Raw genomic sequence first — 17,317 nt, 5'->3', positions numbered from 1 at the left:
GAAAGAAATGTTCCACTTGTTTGTCCAGGTCTGCAGAGAGTGAGGAGGCTGCAGACTGCCGATCTGAGAGATGAGGAATGGAGCGGCAGAGTGTGGAGTCATCAGCAAAGACATAGAGAGGATTTTCCAGAGATGCGGAGAGATCATTGATGAAGACCAGAAAAAGCACAGGGCCCAGCACACTGCCTTGGGGAACTCCAGCTTGAACAGGAAGGGGAGATGAGAGAAATCCATTCAGGGCCACACGTTGACTACGACCAGAGAGGAAGTCCGCAAGCCAGGCGTGGAGATTTCCATGGATACCATAGGAGGAGAGTTTGGTGAGCAGGGCGGGGTGCCAGACCGTATCGAAGGCACGTGATATATCGAGGGAAACAGCTCTGATTTCCTGTTTGGCATTGAGGACCTCCGTCCATTGTTGAAACATCAGAAGCAGCATGTCCAGAGTAGAATGATCTGGTCTGAATCCAAATTGATGATCCGAGATCAAGCCATTGGAGAAGAGGAAGGATTTTATGACCTTGCTGATTATTGGGAGCAGACTGATTGGTCTGTAGTTGCAAGGATCTGTTTTTGCACCGTTTTTGTGTAAAGCGGTAATGTTGGCTGATTTCCAAGATGCTGGCAGATGACCTTGAGCAAAAGAGAGGGTGAAGAGAACAGAGAGAGGGTGCATAGAGCGGCAGAGCAGGATTTAAGGACCCGTGGGCTGATGCCGCCTGGTCCAGTTGCAGAATCAGAGTCGAGGTTTGACAAAAACTTATCCACCTTGGCAGGAGCGTAGGACACAGAGTCCAGGTGCAGCTGGGTTCGACTGGGTAAGGTGGGTACAGAGAGAGATGGGATCGGGACGCACGATATTGAGGCAAACAAAGAGTTGAGGCATTCGGCTTTTTCACGTGCGGTGTCAGCTGTGTAGCCGTTTGAGGTAAGGGAGGGGATGGAGGGGGAACAAACAGAAACATATTTGACCAGATGCCACCAGGATTTGGAGGAGGGAGACAGGTGTTACGTGCTCCTCCCCAAACCCTGGTCACGGTGTTTCTCCGAGCCCCGAGAGCAGTCACGGCAGAAAGATGTGTTATTCTGTGTGTCAAAAATCAATGGTGAAACCACACCAATTGCTACCAACAAACAAGTATTGTATTAAGGTCACACAAGAATAACAGCAATAACAATATTAATCAATTGTACAACCAATATATCATTCCTATGATGGTACCATCAGTTTCGCACAATGTAACTCGCTGTGCTCCAAGTGAGCGAAAAGAACATTCCCAATGTCTCTATCCCGGCATCAAGCCAAAGTCGATGTTGAAGCGATCGTCAGAACGATGTTGTATCGAGACCAGAATCCCGCTCGGTTGACAGTCACACTGCCAAAGATGGGCGAAGGCACCCTCCCGAAGCGACGGGGAAAAATCACACCTCCTCGTACGGACGTTCAACGGCTCCCACTCGGCGAACCGCAATTTCCCATTCAAAATCCACGTTTCACACACACACCAGATTAACGTCTGGATGTGGTGAAAATGGTTGAAGCGACGTGAAAAACCTGGAGCGATGCGAAAATTGGGCGCGAGTCAAAATGGCCAACGGCCCGTTCTCGAGACGTAATGGCACTCCAACGATTCTCTTCAAAATCGACCGCAAAACCTGTCACGCAGGTTTATCTGTCACAGCGATGACAACTCTGTCGCAGGAATCCCTTTCCCGGGAAACCCAAAGTTCACTCGTGACCCTCGTTCGCCAACGTTTGCTCCAGACCTCCAAACAGCTCGGCTCCTTCTCCGACCCACTTTTTTTCTCTTCTTCTTCCTCTTCGTCGTCGTCCGGTTCCGGTTTCATTTAAAACTAACTGTTTTTACCTTTTGAAAATAGTAATCTCTATTTCACTTAAACGATAACAATAGTACATGGAACCATAAATGTTTACAGCAGATGAAAACCACAACAACGGAAGTGACGAATCCGTAACACAGGCTTGCGAGTTGAGTCTTGAGAGTAGAGAGATATTGTTTCCTGGCTCTCCTGAGGGTAGACACACACTTGTTCCGAGCTTTGTGAAAGGAACTGAGACAAGTACAGATACATTCAAAGTACACCGCCCCCATGCCAAATAATTAAATATCCTACAGCGCGGCATTGCCGGGGCGCCTCTGGCGCCCGGCAATACCGCAGTGGACCTCATAGAGGCTGCATTGGGAGGGAGAGGTGTACGCCAATTGCTTGATTAATTGTATAATTAAAATCAATAAAAGATTATCACAAAATATTTTCTTAATCAATTGGCTAATAGCATAACTAAACCACTTGTGCTTCATCCGAAGATGTATCTTTTAGAAATTTAATGAAATAAGTCAACAATAAAAAATAAAAAAATTAATTGATTAATCAATAAATTAATCAATTAATCAATAAATAATTAATCGATTAAATGATTAATCAATAAATCAAAAATATCCTTGATAGCCACATCACTTGGTCACTGTCATGTCCAAATATTAGCTTCCGAGCTCAAAAGGTGCCTGAGATATTGGCCAAATGAGAAAGAAAATAAATAAATGATTAATAATGAAAATAAACAAATGATAATCATAAAAAAATTAAATTATTAATCAATTCGGTCAGAGAACACATAAACCACCACCATTTCATCAGAATCTAACTTAAAAAAAAAAAAATTTTAGTCATTGATCGAATAATTAAATAATTAATCGATTAATTGATTAATTAATAAATCAAAAAGAGCCTTTGGAGCCAAATCCCCCTTTCATTGGCATGTCCAAATATCAGCTTCCTAACTCAAAAGGTGCCTGAGTTAATGGTCAGAAGAGAAAGGAAATTTAATTAATTAAATAAGTACTTAATTAATCGCTAATAATTAAATAACTCCTCAATTAAATGATTAATCAAAAAACAAAAAATACCGTTTTTGACAAAGGACTTGCTCACTATTGTGCCGAAATTTCAGCTTCCTAACAAAGGATGGCTGAGATATCGCCCGGACAAACAAACAAACAAACAAGGAAGAAAACAAACAAACAAACAAACAACCAGAGTCAAAACTGAGTACTCCCTTTCAGCGTGCGTCACTGCCGAGCCCCCTTCGGTGCCCAGCAATGACGATTTGCAATGCCTGGAGATGGCATAGGAAAGGTGCGGTGTACAATTAGCCTTCTTTGAAGTGAAGGCAAGTTGTTTCATGGCAACTGCCTCACTACAAGCTTCAGTGTACCATGGACGGGAGGAAGGATATGACGACTAAAGAGAAGACGGGATAAATCTGTGCATGAGAGAGAGAGCAGTTTACTTTGGAAGAATTCCCAGGAAGAGTTGATGTCAGAGGCAGTAGAGATGGGGGACTAGTCCAGATGATTGATGGTTGCTTGAAGACCGTGCCAGTCAGCCTGAGTGAAATGCCAGACTCGTCGGCACTGAGGAGGCTCTGTGAAAATGGCCAGAGAGATGTCCACTTTAACAAGCAAATGATCAGAAGAACCGATTGGAGCAGAAGAAGAGCAGCAGACATTTGCAGGGAAGTTTGTCATTACCAAGTCTAGAAGAGAAGATACTCCATTGACTGAGATCCAGGTCGGGAAATTGACAGATTGTGTCGGTCCCAGTGAATCGGAGAAGTCGTTTGCTGAGGTGCCATGGCTGGTGTGAGAGGAACCCACATCCAGGCAGCTGGCATGATGACAGTTGAAATCGCCACATATGAGGAAGAGAGAGAGTTGGGATGAGTGGATAGAAGTTTGTCCATGTTGTCAGACATGGAAATGTAAATGGCATCATCACTGTTTGGAGGACGGTACACAACACATATGAACACAAGGTGGGAGTGGAGAGGAAGCCGTAGCCAGAGGTACCGCCCACCTAAAATGGTGGGTGGGGGGCACTGAACATAAAAATTAATCGTTCTACAATGGTAAAATGTATATGAATAGAAATACCAATAAATAAAAGCTGAACTTCTGTACTCTTGCGTCATTCATCTTTTGATCTCCAATCCAAATTTCTTGAGTATGTAGCAATATTGGCCACCCATTGTTTGGCCACCTCCTTCTGTCTCCATTGGACTACATTTTAAGGGGCTATGTGGAACTGTTTACTCATCAAAAACACCTTCTTTGGATGAACGGCGACGATCACAAATACAATTCATGAGATTACTCAGCAGAAACTGGAAAATGTTTTCAAAAATTTCGAAAATCGGATTGAATGATGTACTGTACCGTATTACCAAAGATGGTGGTTATCTTGACCCCTAAAACTTGAACTGTATCAAGTTGAAACTTGATGGACTAGAACGGCACTCGGTAGAGTGCATACCTCCACCAGGCTGAACAGTTTCTTTTGTATCCACTGATGGGCCGGATCTGGATTCAGACCTGAATCAAAATCTAATCGGCTTGTTCTTGTCACCTAACCAACTCGTCCACCAAGTTTAGTCAGAACTCGTCCATAAATTTTTTAAATATCATGTTGTATATAGCTTTTCACCCGATCTCTCAATGGTGAAGAATCACTTAGAATTATATAATTCTCGTATCCTTATCCATATTCAGATCTTCACCAAGATCTAATCTATTCATCCTTGTCACATACCCTACCTCTCTGCCAAATTTTGTCTGAATCTGTCCAAAACTTTTTGAGATATCTTGCTGACAGACAGACAGGAGTGAAAACATAATGTCCATCCACCTTCGGTGGCGGAGGTAATAATGCTTTCATGTACCATTGATTGTTGTTGTTTTTTGTATACACAGTTGAGGCTCATGGAAGAGCCAGCACACTGAACGGAGCAGGACGTAAAAGATAAAAACAAGATGTAAAACGTTCATGCCTGGAGAAGCAAACTCCAAGGAGGAAAAACTGCTAAATATGATGGATTTGGGTGAGGTTAACAAGGGTAGAAAAGATCATCGTTTTGGATTTGGGACGTTCTGAGATGGTGGTGAACAGCTGTCATGAAGACCTGGAGGTTTCTAGATTGTGTACATCATAAGTTGTATAAAAGTTAAAGGTTGCACAAGGACATTATGGACACCCTGTATACCTCTGTTCCATCTATCCTTGCATGATCTCCCTGCACATCCTTGGCATGCTCCCAGGATCCAGCCCATTCTTGTGCAGACCACACAAGTCTTCAACTGCATGGTCCCTCGATAAATGTTGGAGTGTGAATCATAGGTGTAAGTGCAAAGATGGAAGGAAGGGGTGGACTCTCCAGCAGGTGTCTTTGTGTAAAAATAATAAAATGTTGTTGTTTTATGATGATGTTGAAATTTTGGGAATGTGGTCGTTTTTGCTTTGCAATGTTTATCGTCAGCTCTGCTTCCTTCCTTGACAGACTGCGAAAGCAGCATTTTGGTAGAGAGGAACTGCTCACTCGCGGGTCGTCTCGACTGTTTTTACGGGCAAGGTTAAAAGGTTTCTGAGAGGAAACCAAATGGAAGGGACGAGTGTACTGGCACGTGAAGTCGATGGTCATGTTTTTCTGTCCCGGTGAAGGACGCTTGTTTATAGGGGGAACTTAGGCACCGGAAGAGATCCCTTTCACCAGCATGTATCCTCACGCAAATATCTATTCTTAACATCGTCGACTTTGTATTTATGAATTATGCTTTCATGTACCATTTATATTTGTTTCCATCAGGTATACATCAAAAGTTATTAAAATTCAAGGTTGCACAAGGAATTTATGGACACCTGCATACTTCTGTCCCGTCTGCCCTAGCATGATTTACCTGCACATCCTTGGCACACTCCCAGTGTCTTTCTATTGTGCTTGACACTGACCGTCCGCATTATGCATCTTTACCTGTATGTGGATATACTGCAATCCCGAGCTCTGAAAGATGTGATCGCTGATCTTGCATCCATCTTGGAAACACGGATCTCTTAACTGCTCGCCTTTATTCTGGGTAGAATATATAAAGAACACTCCAAGGTTATTTTTAATCCAAGTTGTTGTTTCTTACCTTTGGGATTATGGTGCTTTCCTTTACTACCTGCCTCTGCATGCTTTTCACAATGACTAACAAATCTTAGATTTTAAAAATCATGGATAATTACAAAGCAAGTCTCATGAGAATCTGCTTGTTCTAATAGCGTCATTAAAAAGTCGGGTATTGACCTAGTGACGGGTCTGAATGTGGGCAAATCGAATCGAAACGTCGGTTGAATGAAGATGACGTGCAAAAAAAGAAGAATATGATTGAAATTGCTCGAAACCACAGGTTTTTAAAAGGGTGTAAAACGCACAGTGCAGTGAGACTCGGATGTGATGTGAAGCACTTGGAGGTTGGGTGTGAGCTTGGTTGAGAAAAAAAAGATTGTTTGCAACGCCTGGTGGTTGAATAAGACTGGGACCTCATGCAAGCCAAGTTGTCTGTGTTGTCCAAAAGATAAATCGTCTTCAAATCTCCAGCTTTGTTCTTGAATTTTCGTCTATCCCCAAAGGGGTTTCAAGACGTGTGCGTGTGGTTTTTCTTTTTCTTTGTTTCGTTGTTTTGTATACATAGTCGAGGCTCGTGGAAGAGCTCGTACGAGTACACTCAATGTCTCGGGATGTAACTGGACAAAGGGAAATCCAGAGAGAGGGGGGGAAACGCTAACAGCAGAGAGATGAAGGCCAAGGTAGAGGGAGGTGGTGGACAAACGACAGGTGTGAGGAGCAATGCGGGCTGGAGAGAATGCATGTGGTGGACAAGATGGATACAGAAGGAAACTCCAAGGAGAGAAAACTGGAAATTTGGAAGGAGGGATTGGAGTGAGGTGAGGGGGGAGTTACCGAGGGTAGAAAATATCATGGTTTTGGTTTGGGGATGATCTGAGATGGTGGTGAACACCTATCTTGAAGACCTGCAGGGCTGAATGAGATTAAAGTGAATGTGGAAGTTGCTTCCACAGGTGGGGGGAAAAGAGGAACAATTGAGTAGTTTCACCAAAATGGGGTGATGGTTGACCATGTGAGCACTGTATAAACTTGGGGAGGAGGGAGTGGGGGGTACAAAGCATGGAAAGAGCAGAGGGTGCAAGACCAGAAAGGAGGTAGTAGAAGACAGAGAGACCACCAACCTGTCTGTGAGGCCAAAGTGATCAGCCTATAGACTCGGCTTCATTGTTGGGGATTCCAATGATCTTGAGGGCCTTGGTTTCCATGGTATCAAGCTAAGCAAGGTGTGAGCCAGGAGAGCCAGCCCAGATGTGATAGCAGTACTCCATGAAGCTGCAGATGAAGGCCTTGTCGGTGTATAGGACTTCAGGTGTGCCAAAGTGTGCTGCGTGTGTCCACATCTATATATTTTCTCTGCAACCACTTGTCCGATCGATATGAAACTTTAAAGATAGGAGGGACTCCTCATGGGGAATGTTTTATTGATAACACTGACACCATAGGTGGTATGGCAGCGATATTGGATTAAAGGAAAAACCGCGTCTTTCTCGCTCTCCTCGGCCAGAAACATGGGACGACTGTCCAACCGTCTGCCAGGATTGAGACGTCTTGTGGCAGTCTTTATTGTCTTTGTCATTTCTCCATGTTAATCTGCTGTTGTGTGTCTGATGGACTGAGTGAGATATAGTCAGGATAAATAAGGAATCCCGTTCGTTGAATCACATTGTGGGCCAGTATCGGTAGGGGATAAGGGGTTATTTTATTGTTAGTTGCATCTTTTATTTTTGTGCCTTCCTTCATTCTTGTTTCGTTTACCAGTGTCATTTGCTAGTTAATAAATATACCTGGTCTCGGTGAATGCCGCTTGGCCTTGCTGCTTCGTTTGGTGGTTTAGGCTGGTTTTAAGACAGTTGGGGTGCGGTTCAAAACCACTCACTGTGTCGTGTGACTTTACGGTTCGCTCGGGCGAATTGAAGAGAGGCACGGGCATCTATCGGTGTGGAACCCGGTTAATTCTGCCACTCCACAAGCAGTGCAACTTGGCAAATAGGCCTGGGAACATACTCTGGTGGCGTGGACTTTAACTGGTGGTTGCGTTCACATTGACATGACCTGCGGCACTCTAACCGGGTAACCGGAACGTACCTGTGGCTGCAAAATTATTTTTGGTGTGCATGTTGCTATTTATCGGATGAACCCGATTCGCTGCAATGTTCTTTCTCGAGGTGATGGGAAGAAAAGGCTGCCTGGTGGTTTGCTAGTGCAAGTGGTTGGATTGTTCAACATGTGACAAACTATTGGAGGAAAGGCAGTTTTAATTATCATATAAATAAAGCTGGATGACTTGTCCATCTATAGTTTTCTTCCTTAACCATTGTGAGTCATCCAAGTTGAATGTAATACCTGTGTATGTGCTTGTTTCAACCGGTGGCCAACTCACCCGGTCCACCACTCCAAAGGGTGGCTCTACTAGTTTTGTTCTTGCTGTCCGTACATTTTGAGTGGTTGTACAATCGCTGCTGTGTACGTGTACTTGCGTATCTCCGCCAGCAAGCTGCGGCCTGCCTCGTGCTCCTCTCGCAGCCGGCCTTGCTTGTGGACCCTCTGAGCTGCATTCCAGTCGCAGTTGGAATTCCGCTGCGGTGGCACTGCTGTAAGCTCTTAACGCCACCCGAGCTGCCTTCCTGCCCCACCCCCCACTCCACCTCTTTCCCTCATGCCTCCCCCTGGCTTTTATAAACCTTTGTCTTGCTCTCTTTTGGCTTTGTTCTCCCTCCTGCACACAGACTGGGCATTATTATTGGTACACTTGGCCTGAAGGTGGAAATATACCATCAGCATAGTTATTCTATTTTTACTTAAAAATCAGCTCGTTCCCTTCATAATGAAAGCTTCCAGAGTGGAAAACCAATACTTTGATTGAAACCCTCTTCACAATCCATATTTAATTTGTTCATTCATTCATTCATTGTGCTACTACAGGGTGCAATCGCTCCCTGTAGTTTTGCGTTATTTCGCTGTGCAGTTCCGTTAACTTCTTTCGTATTTTTATTTCTGTGGTTTGAAAGAGGACCGAGAAAGCGGCAGAGGAAGTAAGTTTCTGTTTAACTTGTGCAGCATTCAGCAGATCTCTGAAAGTTATTTCTGATTGAGATTTTGCCTCTGGAAAAGTCTGGTGAAAAGGCCTCCAAAAACCCCCTTCCCATCCTGTCTCAACCCCCACTACCCACACCTACTGTATTGACTCTAATCTTGGAATAACCATATATGTTTTGATCTTGATTGTTCCAAAGGGAAGGGACCAGCCCAGCTAAGTGACATGTCATGTACATCATTCAATCAACATCACCTGTTTGGTGAATTCAAAAGTGAATCGTTCATTTTCTCACCGTTTTGCTTATACCTGTCAAATTGATTTTTCCATGGAGATGCTTACAAGGGTGAATGGCTCTCCGCACTGTCTGCACCTGTTATTACATGCTGTAGGTTGTATAATAGACCAATTGTTGCTTCTGACACAGTTGGTGTCTCGAGGTATGTTTTATTATTTATTATTTTTAATCCCTTTGCACACCTGATTTTGGCTGCATTGCTATTTCGATGTTTAAGATATTTGCACTCGTTTTTTGAAAATGCCTTGCGTCGTTGAAAACACCCGTCACTCCAATGGAACACACCTTACCTCGTTCTCAAAATATTTCAGATATTTGCAGAATGGAGCTTATGGATATTTACAATTTTCATGTTGACATCCAAGATGCTTCTACTAGAACAGGCCAGATAAAGCCGATCGCTGTAATCCTTTTTCAAAGCACTCTTCTCTGAGGAAATGAGTAAACCGTTGACGTTATTAGCATGGAGACTTTAGGTTAAGGTGCGTACGTATGTACTTTTTACGATTAGCTACACGTACGTATGTACGTGTAGCTAATTGTAAAAAGTTGATCGACATGGGGTTCCATAAGAGAACAAAATCGATGACTCACAAGTAAAATATTGAGCATCTGTTTTGAAGTTATCACACTAAGTGTCAGGATAACACCAATTTCTTTTTTCCTGCAATGATACTGAATATCACCAGACGTCCTGTATCTCTTCTCCCTATCTCTCTATATTATAAAAAAGTTTTCGTTTGTTTGTCTGCGCAAGCTAATCTCCTGAACGGTGAAAGATAGGAGTAAACCTCTAAATACAAAAAATGTCGGGGCAGGCCCCGGGAAGGTTATAGGCTAGGTGGCGGGGCCGGTCGAGGCCCATCTCGGCCGAGCTGGGCCCATTTCACAATTAAAAGCTGAGCTGCATTATAGTAGTCAATCGTCTACGGCCGTGAGTAAAAGCTGAATTATAGTAGTAAATTCATTCAAAAATAACCCGGGCAACGCCGGATGCTTTCAGCTAGTTTGATATAAAAATTTGTTGCTTTTGTTAAGGCCGAGGGTCGCATAACTCCTATATGGGCGCCTTCTGTTATTTGCTTTTATTGGGTTGGTTAATTGTGAGAGTAAGATGCTCAACAGGATGTTTTGATGGTGGGTTTAGACCATTACAGGTTTTGCTCAGCCATGTTATTGAAAGGTTTCATGAAAACCTTGTCGATCCCTTTCTACCCTTCCCTTCCAACCCCCACCAATAGGAGGGGGTGTGGGTAGGAGACAGGCAAACAATGGATGAAAGATGATCCATTGGGTACCATACAATTGCCTCATAAAGAGAAAATGTTTTGAATGTCTGGAGGTCAGCTACTTGCTAGAACGTGAAAAGCGATCTCAAAAGGCGTCTGCAAGATGGGGCCCAGGAAAATAGTGATGAGGAACCAAAAGAGATGGTTGTTACAGCAAATCTGCTGAACAGATATTTCAGAGATGTACAATGTACATAGGATCGAGAAACTTGGATTCACCGTTTAACCCTTGATTACAAACAACAAAGTAGCAAAGTAGAAGTCCTCCGTTCGTTCCGCAACTTTTAAATCGGAGGCGGTGGCCATGGCTTCTCGCTCGGGATTATGAAGGAATAATTGTGATTATCAGGAATGCTGAAGAGTAGTTTTGAAGAGATGTGAAGTGGGAAGCTCAGGTAATCAATTTTGCTGCTTTAGGACATTTCACAGCCTGGTTTTGGCTTAACGGTTTAGGTGGCTGGCATGAGATCTTAGGGTCCTGATTCTGAGCCCCGATCATGCCATTGAATAAACACCAGGTGGGTTGGCTGAGCCTGTCATCCTTCTGAGGTCAGCAAAATGAGTGTCAGCTGACTGGTAATGGGGGCATTGCTTCTGTGGCACAACCACGCCCCCAGAAAATGATGCAGCTAAGCAGCCATAGGCTACATATAAACCACCACCAGGACATTTCACAACTCAAACAGCAAAAGTGTTTGGATGAAGGATGAGGTTCAACTATGGGAACTTTCAAACTTGAGGGCAACGGATGTGTGAATAGGTCTCCACTCTCCAACCATTAAAACGACCTGGGAGACTTACTTGAGGCAGTGTTGACCTTTAAGAGAGAGTATAATGTACTGAAAACAAAATGATTGGAATCTTCTACCTGGACATTTTATTCGGACATTAAACATTGCTGCCATCCCCTCAAGCTGGAGAAATACTTTTGTTTATTTATCTTTTGTATTCCCATCACAGAGACTTCCACTAATTTCTACGATTTTCAATTGTGATGCAGCCATCCACATGCTCTGGATGGAAGTGAATGATTTGATGTTTGCCGAATCGCTAAGTTTGTTGTTATGAGGTAAATATACTGAATGGGCAAAGGAATTTGATTAGTCCTCTGGACTTAAAATTTGACAAAAGTGAAAATGTTGTTTAATTTGTGTTGTGCACTTGCACTCGGTAGGCATGACCGAACTCACGGACATTGGACGTCTAGTTTTGTGAACGGCACCGTTTGGCGTATCCTTCGACCTGCAAGCGTGGAGCCGTGAGACCTCGAAGTATTTCACCTCTGAGGTTTGTTCTTCTATTTTTCAGGACGTGCGTGGCCTGCGAGAACAAATCAGCCGCGTAAAGCGACAGGACCGAGTGCCACTGGTTCTGGTCGGGAACAAGGCGGACCTGGCAGGGCCGGGTGGGGAGCGGGAGGTTTCGGAAGGTGAGGGCCGGGCGCTGGCTCGCGAATGGGGCTGCCCCTTCCTCGAGGCTTCCGCGAAGACGAGACAAGGGGTGGACGAGCTTTTCGCCGAGATTGTGCGGCAAATGAGCTACATCGGCGTGACCGAAAACCGTGAACAGTGTTGTCATTGCCTGCTTCAGTGACGGTGAGAGTTTAGCATTATGCCACGCAGGTCCGATTTGCCATCGATCAATTCCTTACAGTGCATGGCTGCACATAGGTACTGTATGTACGTACGTGCATGTGTACATTATAGTCTGAAATGTTTTTTGTAGATAGCAACCGTGTTTGAAACTTTATAGCGATGTGGTTTTTAGATGGCCTACGTGGAATTTTCTGAACTACTAAAACATCTCTTCTTGCTTTCACTCTGTTGGTTATTTTGTCCTCAGTCACCTGATCTCTTTATCTGAAAAGGTTGAACCATTTGTAACTAGACCTTAAATGGCCTCGACCCTCGAATGGTTTCAATTATGTTCAGCTGATGTATTGGAAGGAGCCAATCAGGTTTAAACATGAATACCAAGATTAATCTGTCATTGACAAACCATCCAAATTGTGTCCTATTAAGTGAGTTAATGGAATGTATGATTGTAAGAGTTATTTATAGTCCATTCCTCTTCTCAAACCCTCATGGTTCTGTCAAATTCCGATGTCACGCCTCAATATCACTGGTGTTTGAAGCCTCCAAAGTGGTACGATGAGTCTCTTTGCCCCTCAGTATGGTGCCACTCGACACGACAGCATGGTTTATTTTACTCTTGTTCCCTTCATCACAATCACGGTCTTGTGTCATTGAGCTCATTCTCCAGTTGGTAAGAATGTAAACGCTTGTCAAGGTCGTCCTGTAGCCGGCTCCAGTAGTCGTGTGGTGGGACGGTGAATTAACGGACGATAATTGAAGATCATGACCCTTCCTTCTCTGCCATCCAATATGGTCCTGAAACCTCACCTTTGGTGTCGCTGCCTTCTCGGACCCTGTTCTAGCTTCGTCCTCCACGTCGGATGCAGCAAGTCATATCTTCGTGAGCCTTGTTCAATCCTCAAAAGATAATCATTTCCATGGAACACTTCCATAATGTTTTGTGTCAAGTTTCATCAACTAGTACACCTATGTCAAAAGCGGAAAAAAGGGTCATTCCTCTTTGTGGTATATAGATTACAGTCGATCTATGGTCAGATCTCAAGAACATTGGGTGTGTGTTCATTTACCAAGTTTCTTGTGGAGAGATCGTCAAGTGGTTTAAGCATTTGAGCAAGCACTCCATTCCAAACGGTTAAGGAACGGCTGGCTTGGCAAGCGCTAGCTAGCTGCTTGGTAAAGGAGCACAACCCAAGCTTCTCCCTTTCAGTCTCGTATCAAACAGCAGGAGCGAGTTTCAAAAGTTCACTACGAAAGATGCCACGGTAGCGGCAGAAAGGGCCATGTTATTAACCCAACATTTGTGGGTTATATAGAGTACAGTAGATCTTCGCTCAGTTCTGTAAGTAAACCTTACTTCACGGATGTCGAGATTCCTCCAAATCTCTTCATATAGTGTTATAAAGAGCATTAGCAACTGTTTAAAAAGTTAAGCATACGTGTTTGTGGTTTATAATAGTTTTACTTCCTGTAGAAGCCGTTGATCCCATGGAAACACCATTATAACTATAAGCTATTTATACACGTTATCGCTGCAGGAAAAACGCCTTGGGGAAGTGGGCCATTATCAGTATTAATATTGTTTTGTAATTTTGTAATAGTATTAATATTGTAAGTCACACATTATTAGTTTTGTAATGTTCATATTAAACTCCCCTATAAAGCCTAGATTTGTAAAGTGCTGCAGAGACTGTTGTCCTTCCAGCAAATTCTCCCATTTCAGCCAAATAACTCTGTAGTTCTGTCAGTGGTCATTAGGTTCTTGGTCACCACCCTGACCAGTGACCATTCTCCTTCTTGCCTGGTTGCTCAGTTTGTTCGGATGGCCAGCTCTAGGAAAAGTCTGGGTAGTTCCTTATGCTTTCCATTTCCTAATGATGGAGCTTACTGTGTGTGCTCTTGGGAACTTTCAACGCTCGAGAAATTGTTTGAAACCCTTCCCTCTCACAATTCTATCTCCGAGTTATACAGACAGTTGCTTGGACTTCATGGTGGAGTTTCAGCTCTAACATGCACTGACTGCCAAGAGTGTGACCTTATATAGAAAGGTTTCTTTCTAAATCATGTTCAATCAATTGCATTGGCCACATGTAGACTCCAATCAAGTTGTAGAGACATCTCAAGGATGATCAAAGGAAATTGGATGCACCTGAGCTCAATTTGGATTGTCATACCAAAGGGGTTGAATACTTATTGACTCAATATATTTCCAGCTTTTCATCATTATTTTGTAAAAAATAAAAATTTCATTTTGACATTATGGGGTATTATGTGTAGATCAGTGACAAAAATCTCAATTTAATCCATTTTAAATTCATCTTATAACAATAAAATGTGGGAAAAAAATGGAGGGGTGTGAATACTTTCTGAAAGCACTGTAGTACCAAAGAAAGATTATTGGAAATATTATTCTGCTCTTGATTTGCAAAACCTCTGGTTTTTTTCAGTATCACTGGACAAATCTGCTTCGTTTACTTCCCCGTTCCCATTATTGTGCCGTCACGTTTAATAAAATTCTAGTCAGCAAAGCTATACCACATGACCTTCTTTTAATCGTTTTGATCATCCGCATTGCCTCCTCGTCACGGAGTGTCGCCGGCACAGAAATGTCGGATTTTAGTAAATCTGAAACGCGAGGCTACTCGATGTTATTTAATTATTTTTCCTCGTATGCCCCGGTAAGGCAATTTTAAAATGTCTTGTTAAATGTAAGTTGCGCTGGATTGCTGTAGCCTGATGTTTCGACATGCTAATAATAATAATGTACATTACGCAATGTAAAGCAATTTCATCCTCTGATGAGTATCGAGCGGTGTGTAATGTTTTACTCTTCTTCGGAGCAGCGATTATGTATAACTTGGCCTATCTAGTCTAGAATGCACATCGTCATTGTCGAAAGCATGCGAGAGCAAGCATGGCCGCTTTTGGTGGGAATTACATGGCAAGCGACGTTGGATCCTTGGTCTCAGCAATAAACACGAACTTCTTCTTCAGCTGGATTTTTGTCTCCATCGGTGTCCCTCCGTCCCCTTCATTTTATTTCCCTTAATCTCTCAAAGCGTTTTGGTTTCCTGCAAACCCTTCACCATTTCTCTAACACCGTCTTCCCTTTGTTCCCTGGCCCTCTGCCCCCACTCCCTTCCCAACGCACCACCCTCTTCTCCCCTGGCTGCTTCAGCTTTCCTTTCCTTATATAATGAAGTGATGGTGACCAAAGTTTAACCCAACATCTCCCTTCAAGTTTCTCTGCATGGAGCAGCCTTTATTTAAAGCCGTTTCGGTTCTTGCCAGATAATTTAAACTTGGATAGATTTGTTTGCAGTAGTTGTTCCTGACATGGTGTTTTTTTGCTAGCAGCCACCACTTCCTGTTTTTGATCCATTTTCCTTTTCCATGGTGGCATTGTAGTCGAGCAAACTGCACTCCCCGTTAACTACAGAGGTTGTTTATTTAATGGAAACAAGTCGGTGCCGATTGCTACGCTCACTCTTCTTTACGTTCCTCGTTCCAGGTTTGCAGGAACCAAAAATGGCACAGGAGATCGAAACCCGAAGCACCAGGACGGCGGGAGAATTTGTTGCAATCAGGACTGCCTTGTAAACTGTGACTTTTAAAAACCGTCTTCTCTGTTTGTGGTTCTCGCAGAGCGGAACGTCGAGCTTTAGGACATTAGGGAGTGCGGCTGCTCTGTTGTCTGAAGCTACGGCATCTTTATTATCGTTAGATTCTTTCTTTCCTGCTCTTTTCAATGTGCACCGTGCTGTGGTGGTCTTTGGGGACTAGTTGCTGTAGATGAAGCTTCCCCTTTTCTCGCCGACCTCCGGACGCTGCTACCACTCGACCCACTCTTCCTCTCCCACCGTGAAGTCTCTCCACTAACCCACATCTGCCCTCTCCTTGTTTCCTTCCTCCCTTATGCCCTTAATCCCCCTCCTGTCTGGTTTTTTTTTTTTTTTTGTGAGGCCGACATTATCGCACCTCCCAAGAGGATGCGGCTCGAGGCCCGGCTAACGGAGCCCGGAGGGCTCGTGTCGGAGACCTGCTGGAGATCCCCCAAAGTTTGCACGGTCACGTTGGTCGTGCTCCCGGCGTCGTCCCCGCCATGCCAAGCTCAGTGTTAAGCCTAGGAGTAAACGATTAATGAGTCGTTTCGTTGTTTGTTTCTTTTTGCCGCAACTTACATTCCGTAAATGATACAGGTACAATGTTTGCTACCCCTCTGTGCATATTCTTCATATTCCTCTTTGTACTTTGCTCCTCTGGCCATCGGATCGCAACGAGACTGCTGGGTAAGTGTTGTGGTGAATATGGAACCCGCTAATCCCGTAAGCAGAGTTGCCCTCGTGCATCGTTCCTCGCAATTTTTATCTTCTATTCGACGAAGTGTTTCCGGGGTGGGTGCTTTTTATGCAAATGCTGTTTGCTCATCTTTTATTTTATTATTTCCCCCATATTTTGCCTCATTGCATGTTAGTCGTAATGTGATATGATGTAAACTTGATTAAAGGAGTTTTAATACAGTTTTTTTTTTTCCAAGTGCCATATCACCAACAGACAGTGGAGGGTCCACCAGATTTAGTATGTTGTTGCAAAAAGATGAATAAAATTGTAATTATTTCCACTTCCTCTACCAGTTAGTGAACATGTTTTTGTGATGTGCAGTTGATGTCGTGTTGCTGTGTGGGTTCGAGGTACAGGTGAAGGTTCCAGAGCTAAACTAATATTACGATGGGTGTAAGGTGAACCTGCCAATTGATGTGACAAGTCAAAAGGTGTTTGTTTTTGTTTTTCCTCATTTCTTCAAAAAGGTTGAGTGCCAAACACATTACTTTTCCAATGGCATTGAGCTCGCCCTCTGCTGGGAAGGGTGTGTCCTCCTGTATATCACGAAACAAGGACACGAGTAGACGAATGGACACGGTAAATGGGCTTTAAACTTGGGATCCCAGGATTTTGTGCGCTGTGTGCTGGGATGGGAATGCTAAACCATCGATGCGAGATGTGCTTTTGTCATTCGTTAATTTTTCCATTTATGCTTGAGCGGCAGATTCCCAAAAAGGTGTACTTTGGATCCTGTAACGACTTCCTCGCATTCCTGGGAAATACCTGTCGATACAGTGCCCTTGCTCAATCGAACAG

General features: G+C 43.6%; 1 protein-coding gene across 2 annotated transcripts in view; it reads left to right on the top strand.

Annotated features, from left to right (window-relative positions):
- Positions 1–16,799, top strand: part of LOC137438977 (ras-related protein Rap-2c) — a 41,341-nt gene extending 24,542 nt beyond the window's left edge. For both annotated transcript variants that reach the window (XM_068134498.2, XM_068134499.2), the window contains exons 3-4: positions 11,895–12,181; positions 15,690–16,799. In XM_068134498.2, the coding sequence (XP_067990599.1) occupies positions 11,895–12,179 (285 nt within the window). In that variant the 3' untranslated portion in view covers positions 12,180–12,181; positions 15,690–16,799. The remainder of the gene's footprint in view (positions 1–11,894; positions 12,182–15,689) is intronic.
- Positions 16,800–17,317: the final 518 nt, after the last annotated feature.

Source organism: Myxine glutinosa, chromosome 13 (assembly GCF_964187855.1).
Source record: "Myxine glutinosa chromosome 13, kmMyxGlut1.1, whole genome shotgun sequence".
NCBI classification, from domain to species: Eukaryota; Metazoa; Chordata; class Myxini; order Myxiniformes; family Myxinidae; genus Myxine; species Myxine glutinosa.
Note: the sequence above shows the minus strand (reverse complement) of the source record. Positions and strands in the feature narration are given on the sequence as shown.